The sequence below is a fragment of the Hypanus sabinus genome, chromosome 21, assembly GCF_030144855.1.
Source record: "Hypanus sabinus isolate sHypSab1 chromosome 21, sHypSab1.hap1, whole genome shotgun sequence".
NCBI lineage: Eukaryota > Metazoa > Chordata > Chondrichthyes > Myliobatiformes > Dasyatidae > Hypanus > Hypanus sabinus.
Genome location: NC_082726.1, coordinates 49764371 through 49781276, shown reverse-complemented (window position 1 = coordinate 49781276; position 16906 = coordinate 49764371). Strand labels below are relative to the sequence as shown.

Below are 16906 nucleotides of genomic sequence, written 5' to 3'. Positions count from 1 at the left end.
GAAAGCAGCATCTGTCATCAAGGATATCCATCATCCAGGCCATGCTCTCTTCTTGCTGCTGCCATCAGGAAGGAGGTACAGGAGCCTCAGGACCTACCACCAGGTTCAGGAACAGGCTCTTGATCCAGCATGGATAATTTCACTCACCTTCACTCTGAACTGATTCCACAACCTACATACTCACTTTCAAGGACTCGACAACTCATGTTCTCAGTATTGTTTATTTACGTGTTGCTTGTAATTGAACAGATTGCCTTGTTTTGCACATTGGCTGTTTGACAGTCTTTGTGTGTAGTTTTTCATTGATTATATTGTATTTCTTTGTTCTACAGTGAATACCTGCAAGAAAATGAATTGCAGTGTAGTTTATGGTGACATTTAGGTATTTATTTTGAATTTTATTTGGAGCTCAAATCATGCAAATCAAATTACACCTGATGCTGTAATGCTGGAATTACACTATTACTGGACAGTAAAGCAGTGACCAGACAATCATTAGTAACACTGACTGAGGGATAACTATCGGCCAAGGCAACAAGGATGGTACTCCTCCTTGTCTTTAAATTAACGCCATAGGATCTTATGCACCCACCAGAGAGAACAGATCTCACTCTAACCAGGCAGCCCCTGCACTGCAGCCTCAGCCTGGATATTGTGATTAAATTTCCCAGCTCAAAAGGTGAAACACACTGAGCCTAAGGTTAAATAATCAGGAGTGACAGTCTGCCTCTCAAGCCAACAAAGATAGCAAGTGATCTACAGAGTTGAGGGTCATTGATCAAACCCTCCACAGGCTTGCCATTCCCATTCCTGTGGCATTCTATCTGTCAAGTCAAGTTTATTGCCATTTCGCCCATAAATTGCTGGTACAGTACACAGTAAAAACAAAACAATGTTCTTCCAGGACCCTGGTGCTACATGAAACACAAAACTACACTAGACAGCACAAGAATACACTAGACTACATAAAACAACACAAAAACTGCACGAGACTGCAGACCTGCACACGACTACATACAGAGCACAACACAGAGCAGGGCAGTACAATAATTAATAAACAAGACAATAGGCACAGTAGAGGACAAATTACAATGTAATAATAAATGATGTGGATATCAGTCTAGACTTTGGGTATTGAGAAGTCTGATGGCTTGGGGGAAGAAACTGTTGCACAGTCTGGCCGTGAGAGCCCGAATGCTTCGGTACCTTTTGCCAGATGGCAGGAGGGAGAGGAGTTTGTGTGTGGGGTGTGTGGGGTGCATGGGGTCCTTCACAATGCTGTTAGCTTTGCAGGTGCAGCGCGTGGTGTAAATGTCTGTAATAGCAGGAAGAGAGACCCTGATGATCTTCTCAACTGACCTCACTATCCATTGCAGGGTCTTGTGATCCGAGACGGTGCAATTCCTGAATCAGGCAGTGATGCAGCTGCTCAGGATGCTCTTGATACATCCCCTGTAGAATGTGGTGAGGAGTTGGGGGAGTGGGAGATGGACTTTTCTCAGCCTTCGCAGAAAGTAGAGACACTGCTGGGCTTTCTTGGCTATGGAGTTCGTGTTGAGGAACCAGGTGAACACCAAGAAATTTTGTGCTCTTAACGATCTCAATGGAGGAGCCGTCAATGTTCAGTGGAGAGTGGTCACTCTGTGTTCTCCTGAAGTCAACAACCATCTCTTTTGTTTTGTTCACACTCAGAGACAGGTTGTTGGCTCTGCACCAGTCTGTTAGCCATTGCATCTCGTGTCTGTATGCTGACTTGTCATTTTTGCTGATGAGACCCGCCACTGTCATGTCATCGGCAAACTTGATGATATAATTTGCCTACTACTTTGAGACGTCACATCTTTAACTCTAGCCTTTCCCACACTTTCTTTGACCCAGGACTGAGAACAAGTCATCATACTGTAGGACTCATTACTTCTAACAGCTCCACATTGATTGTGACACAATTACTTGCCTTACTGTACTTTTATCATGCTCCTTGGGAAGTTTTATTGCATGGAAAAAGCTGTATAATGTATCGTGTGCATCGGTCTGTGCTGATCTCTGCACAAGCATTTGGCAATGTGGCTCTATCTCTACTTGCACACATCACGTGGACAATCTCACCAGACCTTTCAAGAAACAAGCCCCTGGCCCAGCGGCACCAGGAAATCGATGCTACTCACCATTAGAGGGCACAGAGGAACTGGTGCAGTACAATACCCGCTGACTATTCCACACTGGAAATCTCTGGCACACCTGCAAAGCAAGGAAAGAGGTTATAGTGTGATAGAGAGCATTCACAATGAATACACTAGGACCCTCACACTCCAATGCAGAAAAGGAACAAACACTAACTGCAATGACTTTGGACCCAGAGGGTAGACCCTTGAATGAGGGCCAAGTACTTAGTGAAAGGACCCGTCATAGACTGTGCAGTGACTGTTTTTAACCTTTGATTAAGGGTACGGCTCCCAAATCTGCAATTCTGGAATCAGCACACCAGGAGGGGTAATTCAAAATGCTTAAAAAATATAACCCACAATTTATAGTACATAACCCCAGTGCCATTACAAATGGGTTCTGGGATGAAGCAGCTTTTTTGGTTGGAAAAGTTTGCGTTACAGCTAGTTTTCATAATCAGAATCAGGTTTATTATCAACAGCTTGTGATGCAAAATTTGTTAACTTAGCAGCAACAGTTCAATGCAATACATAATATAGAAGAGAAAAATAAATAAATAAAATAAAACTAACAGTAATATTAAATAAGTACATCAATTACAGTATATGTATTCTGAAAAAAAATTAAAAATGTGCAAAAAACAAATATTGTATCTTTAAAAAAAATGAGGTAGTGTTCAAGGGTTCAATGTTCATTTCGGAAGCGGATGGCAGAGGGGAAGAAGCTGTTCCTGAATCACTGAGTATGTGTCTTCAGGCTTCTGTATCTCTTACCTGATGGTAATAGTGGGAAAAAGACATTCTCTGGGTCCTGGAGGACCTTAATAATGGATGCTGCCTTTCTGAGACACCACTCCCTAAAGATGTCCTGAGTACTTTGTAGGCTAGTGCCCAAGATAGAGCTGACTGGATTTACAATCCTCTGCAGCTTCTTTCAGTCCTGTGCAGTAGCCCCTCCATATCAGATATCATTTAACCTTTCCTGTTTTCAACCACTTCATATGGCTTCTTTTTTTAATCCTCCCTCACCCCACCTAATCTCCTTTGCATCTTAAGATTTTTCTTAAACTTCAAATTTTATTCCATCTCTTACTAAAGATTATCAGCCTGAACAATTAATGGCACAGGCTACCCAGAACGTAGCTCTCTGGTGATTAAGGTATGTGAGTGTCTCAGAGCTAAGCTGATAGCCGTAAGTAAATTAATTAAACTAAATAAATACTCAGGCAAGACAGGTGACAGGTTGTCGCTGAAGTATGTGGAAGCAAATGGGAGTCATCACAGCTGCAGTGAGCGAGCAGATGGGGGAAACATGGCTCAAGAACTGATGAGACAGAGTTTGGGATTCCAAAACTGCCATGCAGTTATGTTACTTCTTCACTTTGGTTCATGAGGTGACCATATCTTTAAATGAAGTGCTGTTGAACTAGTCAGTCGAGAAGGACGGGGAGATATGAATAAGAGTGAGGCAGGCATGAGGAAGGGTGTGGAAGACATAGAAAGGGTGCAGAGGAGATTTACAAGGATGTTGCCTGGATTGGGGAGCATGCCTAATGACAGGTTGAGTGAATTCAGCCCTTTCTCCTTGGAGCGACGAAGGATGAGAGGTCACCTGATAGAGGTGTATAAGATGATGAGAGGCATTGATCATGTGGATAGTCAGAGGCTTTTTCCCAGGGCTGAAATGGTTGTCATAAGTGGACACAGGTTGGACTTCCGGTAAGATGGTGATTTTTTAGTTGCTCTGAACTTTTGCTCCACCATTCTTCCTATCTTTGCACTATATATCTCCCTTCTCAAACCTTAGTTAGGTATTTTATTAGTTCTCTTTTACCTGCTTGTGAACACATCTATCTTATAATGGCTTCCAAAAGTACTAAAACCGGGAAAAAGGAAACTTCTACGGCTTTGCCAGCTGACATTCTCGCTGTTTTGGAACAATATCAACAAGATATTTTAATGGATTTTAGAAATGAATTTAGAACTTCTTTCAACCAGCTGGATTTCAAATTGGATCAGATCAATGCTAGAGTGGATGAACATGCTGTATCTCGCATTGACTCAACTTCTGAAGATTTAAAACGCCGTGTTCAATATCTTGAAACTCTCTGCTCCAGCCTCGAGGAGAAGAACAGTAAACTTTTTTCCAAAATGGTGGATCTTGAAAACCGGAGCAGACGTTGCAATCTACGAATTCTTGGTTTGCCAGAGGCCACCGAAAAGGGCTCTCTCGTTGAATTTTTTTCTGATTTTCTCTGTGAGATTTTTGGGAAAGAATTTCTTCCGACTCCACCTGAGCTTGAAAGGGCTCACAGGATGTATGTTCCTCGTGCAACTCTGGGTTCCCGTCCATGGCCGGTAATTTTGTGCTTTCATCAATACCAGGTGAAAAACCGTTTGATTATGGAGGCACGCTGCAGAGGTACTTTTGCTTTTCAAAATACAGTCACTCGTTTTGTGGAGGATTATGCCCCCCAGGTTCTGAAGATGCGTGCTGAGTTTAAAGGTGTAATGAAAGTGCTTTTTGATCGCAAATTCAGACCCTCTTTCCGAAATCCAGCCGATCTTCGAATTACGCTTACTACTGGAGATTATAAGTGGTTTAAATCAGTGAAGGAGGCTGAGGCATTTGTTGGAAGTCTTCCTGCCACCCTGTCTTCTTCGGAACCGGCCTGACCTTCTAAAATGGTTGATAAGTACTTCTCGAAGTAAAACTACTTTTTCCGAACTCAGACTTTACTTGAATAATTCAGACATTATCTATTGAAACTCTAAGGGCCGTAGTCAATCTCTCCCTGGACTTGGTGCGTTTTTCCTAAATAAATAATCTAAGTTTAATGTTTCCCTGTGGACTTTTAGATTGTACTTGTGTAATCTATTTTATTTTTGTATAACTTTATCTATAGGTATCTACAATTGACTTTAACTTGTTTTGGAGGTTTGGAGTTTTTATTGAAGGCCTCCCTGTTGGTTGATTCATAGTTTAAGTTTTGCTTTTTTTTTTCTGTAAATGGTTGATAAGTACTCTTTGAATTTATAATTTCCCCCTTTTCTCCCTCCTTTTTTTTCTTTTAATCTTTTATAATTTTTCGCGGGTAGGTTAGTTTTAGTTTTCTTCTGATTTTCTTTGTATTAAGTTTTATACTTCTGTTGAAGTTGTCCCTATTTGTAATTCTGTTTTCTAGTGCATAAATTTAGTTATTATTTGCTATAGTATTTATACAGAACTTTTGTTAACGACACAGAACTGGAAGTCATACTTGGGTTAATTTTTTTGGTAGAGCTAGCTGCTTTTTTAGGTAGCCATCTAGTTTTGGGTTGCGAGGATGGGGTGGATTCTCCAGTTCCAACACTACTCACTGTTTCTTTTGTTTTCCTTTGTTATTCAGGACATGTCTCTGTTTTGATTCTACGGATCTATGTTTACATTTTTGCTCCCAGACTGTTATTGTACTGCTTGATTTTTTATATGCCTGCTGCCTTCTACGCACTAACAATTGATAATGGTTAATACACTTAAACTTGTGAGCTGGAATGTAAAGGGATTGAATCATCCTGTTAAAAGAAGGAAGGTGTTCTCACATATTAAACCACTCAAAGCTGACATTGCTTTCCTTCAAGAAACTCATATTCGGAGTTTTGATAATTCTCGGCTTTTGTCAAAGCGGGTCAGCATTTTTATTCATCCTTTGCCGCCAAAGCTAGGGGGGTCTCCATCCTTATTAACTCAAATATTCCTTCTGAACTCCATAATAAGATATCTGATACAAATGGCCATTTTATTATTGTTTCTGGTAAATTATATAATACTAAAGCTGTACTAGCAAACCTGTATGCTCCCAATTTTGATGATGTTAATTTTTTTGAACGTTTTTTCCCCTCACTATCAGATTTAAACTCATACTCTCTTATACTGGGTGGCGATTTCAATTGTTGGTTAGATCCTAATTTGGATTGATCGTCCTCAGTTATTAGACTACCTACTAAATCTGCCTTAGCTATTCAATCTTTTCTCTCTAATTATGGTATCTCTGATATATGGCATTTCCTTCATCCTACTGAGAGAGATTATTCTTTTTTTTCACATGTTCACCATACCTTTACTAGAATTGACTACTTTTTACTCGATAATCAACTTATTCCATTTGTCTATTCTTGTGATTATCAGAGTATACTGATTTCTGACCATGCCCCAATTACTTTGTCTTTAAATTTTCCTGGTGTCCCTCAGAGGAATAAACACTGGCGTTTTGACTCAACTTTATTATCAGATGATGATTTTCTAAAATTTATTAAAGATCAGATAACCTTTTATTTTAACACCAATACATCATCTGAAATGTCATCCCAGATTGTCTGGGATGCCATGAAAGCATATTTGAGGGGTCAAATAATCTCCTATACAGCAAATCTTAATAGAAAGTCCTGTGCAGACCGATTAGACCTCATTAATCAGATTAAAGAATTGGATCAACTGTATGCTCAAACTAAGAATCCTGAATTATACAAGAAGCATGTAGAACTTCAAACTGAATTTAATCTTCTGTCTACTCAACCTGTCGAATGCCAATTTCTTGAAAGTAAGAGTCGCTTTTATATACATGGTGACAAATCTGGTAAATTTCTAGCCAATCAGCTGAGGCGTTCCAAAGCCAAACAACATATTACAAAGATCTGGAAGGAGAATGGAGACTTTACATCGGATCACTTAGAAATCAATGACGCATTTAAAAATTTTTATTCTCGACTTTATTCCTCTGAATCTCTGAATAAGAGTATCTCTGTTGATCATTTTTAAATAATCTGAATATTCCTTCGCTTTCATCTGATTTTAAAGCTAAACTTAATGTGCCTATATCATCAGAAGAAATATCTTTTGCAATTTCTGCATTGTCTTCAGGGAAATCTCCTGGACCTGATGGGTTCCCTGTAGAATTTTATAAATCATTCTCTTCACTTCTTTCTCCTCAGTTATTCTCAGTATTATCTGATTCGTTTAATTAAGGTAAATTGCCACCCTCTTTTAATGAGGCATCTATTATTCTTTTATTAAAAAAGGGTAAAGACCCAACAGAGTGTTCCTCGTTTAGGCCGATTTCTTTGTTTAATGTTGATGTTAAAATCTTGGCCAAAGCTTTGGTTTATAGATTAGAAACTGTTATTTCCTCTATTATTTCTGAGGATCAAACCGGTTTTATTAAAAACCGTCTTCCTTTTTTTAACATTCAGCGTTTATTTAACATTTTATATTCACCTCCAACTGGGATTCCTGAATGTGTTATTTCCCTTGATGCAGAGAAAGCATTTGATCGTATAGAGTGGAACTACCTTTTTGCAGTCTTAGAAAAATTTGACCTTGGTCAAAGTTTTATCTCTTGGATCAAATTGCTGTATCTGTGTCCCACTGCCTCTGTTTTGACTAATTTTCAGAAATCCCAGTTATTTAACCTCAAACGTGGCACCCATCAGGGATGCCCTTTAAGTCCCTTTCTCTTTGATTTGGCTATAGAACCTTTGGCGATAGCATTTCGAAATTGTCCTGAATTGACCGGGATTTGGAGAGGAGGTATTGAGCATAACGTTTCTCTTTATGCTGATGACTTATTACTTTTTCTTTCAAATCCGTCTGCATCCTTACCTCCAATGTTTTCACTTCTTGATCAGTTTAGCCAGTTCTCTGGCTATAAACTTAATTTACATAAGAGTGAACTTTTCCCAATTACGGTAATAAAGAAGCACAAGAATTAACATTCCGTGATCTCCCTTTTAAAGCAGTTCATAATCAATTTACTTATCTTGGGATTACAGTCACAAGGAAGTTTAAAGATCTTTTTCGTGAAAATTTTGCCAATCTTTCATATACTATAAAACAGAGTCTGTTACAATGGTCACCTCTATCTATGTCTTTGGTAGGTCGTATTAATGTTGTTAAAATGTATGTTCTCCCTAAACTTTTATATTTATTTCAATCAATCCCAATTTTTATTCCTAAATCTTTTTTTGATTCCTTAGACTCTATTATTTTGTCATATCTGTGGAAGAATAAGCGCTCTAGAATTAATAAAGTTTATCTCCAAAAATCTAAAAAAGAGGGTGGCATGGCTTTACCTAACTTTCGTTTATATTATTGGGCAGCCAATATACGTTGTGCTACCTTTTGGTCTTTTTTCCATGGCCAACCCGAGTGCCCTAATTGGGTGGCAATGGAGTTGAGTTCCACTAAAGATTTACCTATTTCTGCACTTCTTGGCTCTGTACTCCCTAGTAGTTTGTCCAGATTAATAGCTAATCCTTGTTAGACACACTTTGCGTATACGGGCTCAGTTTAGGAAATTTTATGGTTTCCATGGTTTTTCCTTTTCTAGCCCTATCTTACATAATCACCTTTTTTTACCTACTACGTATGATTCAGCATTCCATGATTGGTATAGGAAGGGCATTAGACATTTTGAAGATCTTTTTATTGATAATCGCTTCGCATCTTTTCAACAGCTCTCTGCTAAGTTCAATCTGCCCAATGCTCATTTTTTTAGATATCTCCAAATTAGACACTTTATTAATCCTTTACTTCCTAACTTTCCTGAAATGCCTTAGAAAAATGTTATGGATTTATTTCTTTCTATTAGTCCACTAGGTAAAGGTTTAATATAATTTATTTGTGATAAATTAGCAGCCTTACGATATGTCCCTGTGGATAAAATTAAAATGACTTGGGACCATGATTTAAATACCTCCTTATCTGATGAGACTTGGGACTCGATTCTCAAATCGGTTAATTCAACCTCTCTTTGTGCTCGCCATTGCCTTTTACAGTTTAAGATTGTTCATAGAGCCCATATGTCTAAATCTAAATTATCTCGATTTTACCCTAATATTAGTCCACTTTGTGATAAATGCAAAAGGGGCGAGGCCTCTCTCATTCAAATGTACTGGTTTCGTCCTAGCTTGGAGAAATTTTGGAAAGATGTCTTCATAACGTTATCATATAGTCTGAATCACCACCCAGAACCTAACCCTTTAATTGCTTTGTTCGGTTTCTGGGGTGAGACAGATTTACGTCTGAGTTCGACTAAGTGTCGAATATTATCTTTTGCCTCTCTCCTGGCTAGACGTTTAATCCTCCTTAGATGGAGAGATGTTGCCCCGCCCACGCATGCTCAATGGCTTAACGATATTATGTCCTGCTTAGACCTTGAAAAATTCATTTTTTGGATATAAAGTTCCATAAGGTCTGGGAACCTTTTATTGAGTACTTTCATGACCTTCCTCTTAACTAAGGTTTTTTCCCAGTCCCTTGCTTTCAGCTTCTTTTTTTTTTGGTAGTAGGCATTAATATCTTCTGTTGCTAAGTGTATTTACAGTTTTAGGGGTTTGAATGTCCTGATTTATATTCTCTATATTGTGTTGTGGTTGCTCTGGAGTTCTTTTTTTGTTGCGGGGCTTGGGGAGGATACTAATTTTACATGTCTTCAATTTGGGTGCTTTCTCAATTTTTTTTTGTATTATATTATTATTGTGTTTATTTTTGCACTGTATTAATATTCTTCATTTTGATCTGGGGTTTTTTATCTGTAGCGATGTAGAAAATGTATAAAAAAACTAATTAAAAAAAGTGAACACAGGTTTAAGGTGATGGGGAGTAGGTACAGAGGAGATGTCAGGGGTAAGTTTTTTTTACTCAATGAGTGGTGAGTGCGTGGATTGGGCTGCCAGCAACAGCGGTGGAGGCAAATTCAACAGGGTCTTTTAAGAGACTTTTGGATAGGTACATGGAGCTTAGAAAAATAGAGGACTATGGGTAAGCCTAGTAATTTCTAAGGTAGGGGCACGTTTGGCACAACTTTGTGGGCCGATGGGCCTGTATTGTGCTGTATGTTTTCTATGTTTCTAAGTTCTGGGCCTTACAGTTGTTCAACATGTACTTGATTCTGACAACTGGCATGGGTAAGAGCAGAGATCACAGGGCCGATGAGCGAACTGATCACTGCACTACAGGAGCAAAGGCAAACTGGGGGAGTGGAAAGGAACAAGTTGGTATCAGGGAGCAGTACACTTAAGGGGTAGGCTCTATTCTCTGTAACCCTGAGCACGAGACCTTAAGGCCAACCTGCCTGCACCCAGACAATTTTTGGGGGCAGCACAGCAGCATAGTGGTTGGCACACCACTTTACAGCACAGATGACCTGGGTTCAAATCCCGAAATCGCCTGTAAAGAGTTTGTACGTTCTCCTTGTGACCGCATGGGTTTCCCCCAGGTGCTCCGGTTTCCTCCCACAGTCCAAAGGCTTACCGGTTGATAGGTTAATTGTCCCACAACTAGACTAGTATTAAATCAGGGGATTGCTGGCTGGCTTGGCTCGAAGGGCTGTGAGGGCCTATTCCATGTTATACACCAATAAATAAATAAATAAGTTAGGGATATCTCCTAGGGCTGGTGAGGAAAGATCCAGTTGTTGTAGTCCAGATGGGAACAAATTACTTAAACAGAACCAAGATTTTAACAGATTCCTATCAACACTAAGGAAACAAGGCAATTATAAGGAAAGACAGCGTGGCTAGAAATAAAAAAAATGATTTGAAGAGCTTCCACAAATATGTAAATAAGAGAAGATTAACTAACCTTACTTTGGTTCTCTTACAGAGAAATTGCACTGACTGAAATGGTGGAGAAATTACATTTTTAGCATCTGACTTCATGGAGGATACAAAAAATAGGCAAGAACAAAAAATCTGGAGTAACTGAGAAGCTCAAAGAAATTAGTATTCATTAAAAAAAAACTAGCATAGGAGAAATTAACAGGATGGGAAGCTGAAAATCCCCAGGATCTGGTGTGCTGCCTCCTGGGGTACTGTCAGAGATGCCTCTGAAGATGGTTCTCATCTTGCAAAACTGCATAGGTTCTGGAACAGTGGCCACAGAGGGAACATATCAAATGTAACACACTATTTAACAAGAGAGGGAATGAGAAAACAGAATGATCAGTTAAAGTCACATCCGTGGAGAAGTGAAATGCTGGAATCTATTAAAAAGGGACTGGTCATTAGGCACATGGGAAATAATAAAGTGATTGGCTTCAATAATGAAAAGGAAAATCATGCTTGATGAAATTGTTGGAATACCTTTGAGTTTCTAGTTAGCCAAACAGAGAAGTGAAAACAGAGGATGTTGTGAACTTGGAGTTTCAAAAGTTCTTCAATAAAATGGCATGCAATAACTGATGAAATAAATTTAGACCACACCATCAAAGGTAGTTTCATAGCAGAGACTGATGAACATTTAGCAGACAGAAAGCAGCAAGAAGAAAAAGATCACTTGTTTAGGGAGCAATGATCAGTGAAGTGTTGCAGGGATCAGTACAGAGGTTCAGCTGCTCCTAACTGAATGAAAAGATCAAGTGTACTATATCCAAGTCTACTGCTGATGCCAAGTTATTTGGTGAGGCACTGAGGGAGAAAACAGCAGGGAGATGCATATCAAGGTTAAGCAAATGGGTAAGGGAATATCAGTTAGAATATTGCCATGTTGATAGGAAAATAACAGAAAGGAAATAAATTAAAGGGGTTCGTGTTCCGAGGGAGCTTGGGTCTTCTCATGCTCAGATCACTGAAAGTTAACATGCAGCACAATTTGTTGGTTTTTAATGCAAGTGATTTTCAGTGCCATAATGCATCATCTTCCAATTATGTCCAACCCTCTAGAAGTAAGGTCACTGTCTCAAAACAAAAGGGTCAGCTACTGAGGACAGAATAAATAACCTTTGAAATTCACAGAGGGTCTGAGGAGACTGAGTCATTTAGTATATTAAGATTGATAGCCTTCAGGTATTAAGAGATTCAAAGGAAATGAGTTAATTCAGGAAAGTGGTACCGAAGGTCAGCCATGATCTTGGAGAAGGCGTAAGGGGCCATATAGCTACTTCTATTTACATTTTTAATCTTCTTTCCACAGATGCTGCCCGACCTATTGAAACATTCCTGGCTACAGAGCAAATTTAGGTGAACAGCTAAGGAGCTTGGCCACGCTTCCTTCAAGCATCGTTAAGCTGCTCTTAATATCGCTGCTAATTTAGACCATAAGACACAGAGGCAGAATTAGGCTATTTGGTTCATTGAGTCTGCTCCGCCATTCAATCATGGCTGATCCTTTTTTCTTTCTCCTCCTCAACCCCATTTCCCGGCCTACTCCCCGTAACCTTTGATGCCATGTACAATTAAGAAACTATCAATCTCTGCCTTAAATACACCCAACAACCTGGCCTCCACAGCTGCATGTGGCAACAAATTCCACAAATTCACCACCCTCTGGCTGAAGAAATTTCTCCATATCTCTGTTTGAATGGACACCCCTCTATCCTGAGGCTTGCCCTCTTGTCCTAGACACTCCCATCAAAGAATTCCAACAGATTTTCCCTGAAGGAAACCATGTTGAGTTTGTCCTATCTTGCCCCGTGTCACCAAGTACTCCATCCCCTTGTCCTTAACAATTGACTCTAACATCTTCCCAACCACTGAGGTCAGGCTAACCGGTCTATAATTTCCTTTCTGCTGCCTTTCAGAGTGTTTACCAGAGTGTTGTCAGAAGTGAGACGGCTGTGCAGGTCTGTGGTTAATCAGCCCAGTTTAAAATGTGCATCAAAGTTTCACACGACGGTCTGTAGCAAAGAAGGCTCCAAAGGCTCATCAGCTATACTAGCAGGAGTCTTTGATTATAACTCAAAAGTATTTCAGAACTACTCTACTCGTTACATCATCACAATATCCACTCAGTAATCAACTATCATTTTGGCTCATCAATTGCATTCTCTGAAGCAAATGGTTACGGGTCCAAATCTTACTCCAAAGACTCGAGCTTTTAATCTCTCTTATTATTCCCTGTGCAAATGCTTTTAAATTAGTTATTAAACATCAACCATAAAGAGGTGCATGTATCTGCAGAGCTGACTGGTAAAGGTGCAGAAGGAATACCCTAACAATGACAAGCAGAGCAAGACAAAACAGCCAGAGGAACCCTTGCTTCACAGTTCAAAGATTACAAGGTGAAGACCCATTTCAAATTTCAAAGTAAATTGACTGTCAAAGTATGTATGTGTCACCATATGATTCACCGTGAGTTTCATCTGCTTGTAGGAATTCACAGTAGGACAAAGACATTCAATAGAATTAATGAGAAATGACAAAGACTGACAAACAGCCAATTTGAAAAAGACACAAATTGTGCAAATAACTAACTAACTAAATCAATAAATAACTGAGAAATTGAGTTGTAGAATACTTGAAAGCAAGTCCATAGGTTGTGGAATCAGTTCAGAGTTGAGATGAGTGAAGTTGCCCACACTGGTGTTTAAAATTATGAGGGGGATAGATAGAGTTGAGAGTTAGGGGGCAAAAGTTTAGGGGTAACACGAGGGGGAACTTCTTTACTTAGAGAGTGGTAGCTGTATGGAATGAGCTTCCAGTAGAAGTTTTAGAGGCAAGTTTGATATTGTCATTTAAAAAAAATTGTATAGGTATATGGACAGGAAAGGAATGGAGGGTTATGGGCTGAGTGCAGGTCGGTGGGACAAGGTGAGAGTAAGTGTTCGGCATGGACTAGAAGGGCCAAGATGGCCTGTTCCTGTGCTGTGCTGTAATTGTCATATGGTTATATGGTTCAGGTGCCTAATGGTTGAAGGGTAGCTGGTGTCCCAGAGCCAGGTGGTAAGGAACCCAAGGCTCCTGTACCTCCTTCCCCAATCGCGAGCAAGAGCAGAGAGCAAGTCTGGGATGGTGGAGGCCCTTGATGATGGATGCCGCTTTCTTGTAGATGTACTCAATGGTGTGGAAGGATTTTCTTGTGACGAACTGAGCTGCATTCACTACTTTTTGTAGGCTTTTCAGTTTGTAGGCATTGGTGTTCCCATACCAAGGAGTAGTGCAACCTGACAGGACACTCTCCATCTTCAGATTCACTTCAGAAATTAAGTGAAGCCGACTCAATGGAGCAGCAAAGGTGTTGTGAATTTTTGAGATGGCAAATTCTGTACACAATCGTGCACATCCTTAAATGACTTTTGCAGACCATAGTACAATATCTTTTAAACACATTAAAGGTTGTGCTTCCCTCTCAGGTGGGTGTAAAAGATCTCAAGTCACGTTTTCCTAGAGAAGGCAGAGAGCATTCGTTCAAGTCCTGTCAATAAATGTTACTAAATCAATATTTGGTTCTTTTTGTTGTTTGCGAAAACCAGCTGTTTATGAATTGATTGCCCAGTTCTCCACACCATAACAACTGCTTTACCTTGCGAATACTTTATTGGCTGCAGGGCACTTTGGAAAAAGCATGAAAAAGATGTGAAAATTACTTTTTCCTGTTAGCCGAGGCAAACATCATTGCAGAGTCAATGATAACTGAAAAACAAGGGCTTACAAAAATCTACTAAGGAAACAGCAGGCAGGATGTCTAACTTCACAGAGCCAGCAGTCGAACTCTACGTTGAGCCCCAGTCACTGGAATGCTGAGGCCGAAACTCTTCAAGCTGAACCTCATTAATCAACTTAGTTATGTATATTCACCAAATCATGTAGGTCTTTGTAATTAAGCCAATTAGAGATAATTGCACATCTTAAATAAACTAAGCATATCAGAGTGAAAGCCTGTTACACTAAAGCTACATTTAGAATTTAGGAGGCTTCAGAATGATTACCTCCTACAAACTCCGTGCCAGAATGCATCTCACGCTTAATGACATTAAAGAAAGATTTGAAAAGTGACAGAGATCGTGGGAGACTCTGAGAAGCACAGTCAAACAAAACACTGTTAATCCCTTAAAGGATGATTTAATAGACCCACATCGCAGCACTGGCTTCAATTATCTCAGATGCAAGATTTTGTCTGATAGCAGTAGCACAATACACTCAGTAGACACTTTATTAGGTACCTCCTGTACTTAATAAAGTGGTCACTGAGTTTATGTTTGTGGCCTTTGGCTGCTGTAGCCCATCCACTTCAAGGTTTGATGTGTTGTGCATTCAGAGATGCTCTTCTGTACACCACTGTTGCAACACATTTTTATTTGAGTTACTATCACGTTCCTGTCAACTTTAACTAATCTGGCCATTCTCCTCTAACTTCTCTCATTAACCAAGCTATTTTCAACCACAGAACCTCTGCCCACTGGATGTTTTTTCTTTCCCCCCACACCATTGTCTATAAACTGTTGTGCATGAAAATCCCAGGAGATCAGCAGTTTCTGAGATACTCAAACCACCCAATCTGGCACCAACAATCATTCCATGATCAAAGACACTTAGATCACATTTCTATCCCATTCTGATACTTGGTCTGAACAACAACTGAGCTTCTTGACCATGTCTGCACACTTTTACGCATTGAGTTGCTGCCACATGATTGGCTGATTAGATATATTTGCCTTATTGAGCAAGTGAATAAATGTACTTAATAAATTGGCCACTGAGCTATGAGCCCACCTGTTACAGGCTCTCAATACTCAGTTTTTCAAACACCTACTATAAAAAGCTTCCAACCTTATCACCATCTGGCAATGGTTCAGCTATTGAAAGATTGCAGTTGGAAGCATTCTTGATCTGAATAAATGTTAACCAGATATAAAAAAAGAGCACAAGACCTTTTCTTTCTCCTTACCAAAGAAGGATTGGAATCTATTAAATAATCACAACAGGCAAAATGCTAGCTTGAAAGTGATGCAAGATGCAAGATTGTCATCCGAGGATAAAATATCAGAAGAGATAACCATTTAGAAGCTTTGGGGAAGTGTCCAGAAGACATCACCATGTTGAGTCTCTGCCATTTTACAAATAGAAACTGAATTGGAGAAGCCACTTACATATTACGGCCACAACAGCAGGTCAGATATTGGATACTATGCAGCAAACGACTCAACTTCCAACACCCAAAAGTTCAAACAATATCCGAGGCAGCATACTGAACACTCTCTACTTGCCCGAATGCTCGCTACTTATCGGAAGAAGATGGCGCCAGTGAACAACACGACCAAAGGTGACGTCCTTCAGACAGTTCACAAAACTACTTCTTTTACTTCTTGTTCTTTCAAATATGATTCTGCCACTATTGGAACCCGTGATTTATGTTTTTGATGTTGTGTTTTTGGGCCAATTGCACGACCAGGTGCTTTGCCGTCTCCGATGGAGTTTGGTGGGGTTTCGAGTGGAACGTGTGGCCTGGAGGCCAAAAAGACTGGGGCACGAGCCCAGGATCAGCTTCATTTCTTGCTGATCTCATCGATTAAAGTGTCAAGCAAGACTGAAATCAACGAGGGGGAGAGTGGCAGGTGAATGGGTGTTCAGCACCCTCTGCCTGTGTGTAACTGGACTCCCTCTCATTCGATGCTGTGGGACTCTTGGGTCTCAGGCAAACTTTGTGGGTCAGACTCTGTAGTTCCTGCTATGGTCTCTTTCCAGTTACTCCTTTTGTATTGCTGTTTTGTGTGACTTTGATCAGGGTGGACTGGCTCTGCAGCCAACCAACAACACAGTGCTAAATTGAACTAAACTGAACATTCCTAGACTGTTTCAATGACTTTGTGGTTTGATGATTTATACCTTATATTTTGCCATTTGCGCAATTTGTTCTTTTTTTCCCCGATGTGTTGGGTGTTTGATGTTTTCTTTGTCTGTGGGAAGAATGAATGCATACATACTTTTGGTAATAAGTGTACTTTGAACTTTTTGAACTTTGAAAGCAGCCCGAATTCTCAAGATGCTCA

The 16906-nt window shown here is 39.8% G+C and overlaps 1 protein-coding gene across 1 annotated transcript in view; it reads right to left on the bottom strand.

Moving 5' to 3' along the window:
* mcu (mitochondrial calcium uniporter) overlaps nt 1–16906 on the bottom strand; it is a 197371-nt gene that overhangs the window by 33075 nt on the left and 147390 nt on the right. The window contains exon 2 of the mRNA XM_059946490.1: nt 2166–2238. Coding sequence (XP_059802473.1) covers nt 2166–2238 — 73 coding nt within the window. The remainder of the gene's footprint in view (nt 1–2165; nt 2239–16906) is intronic.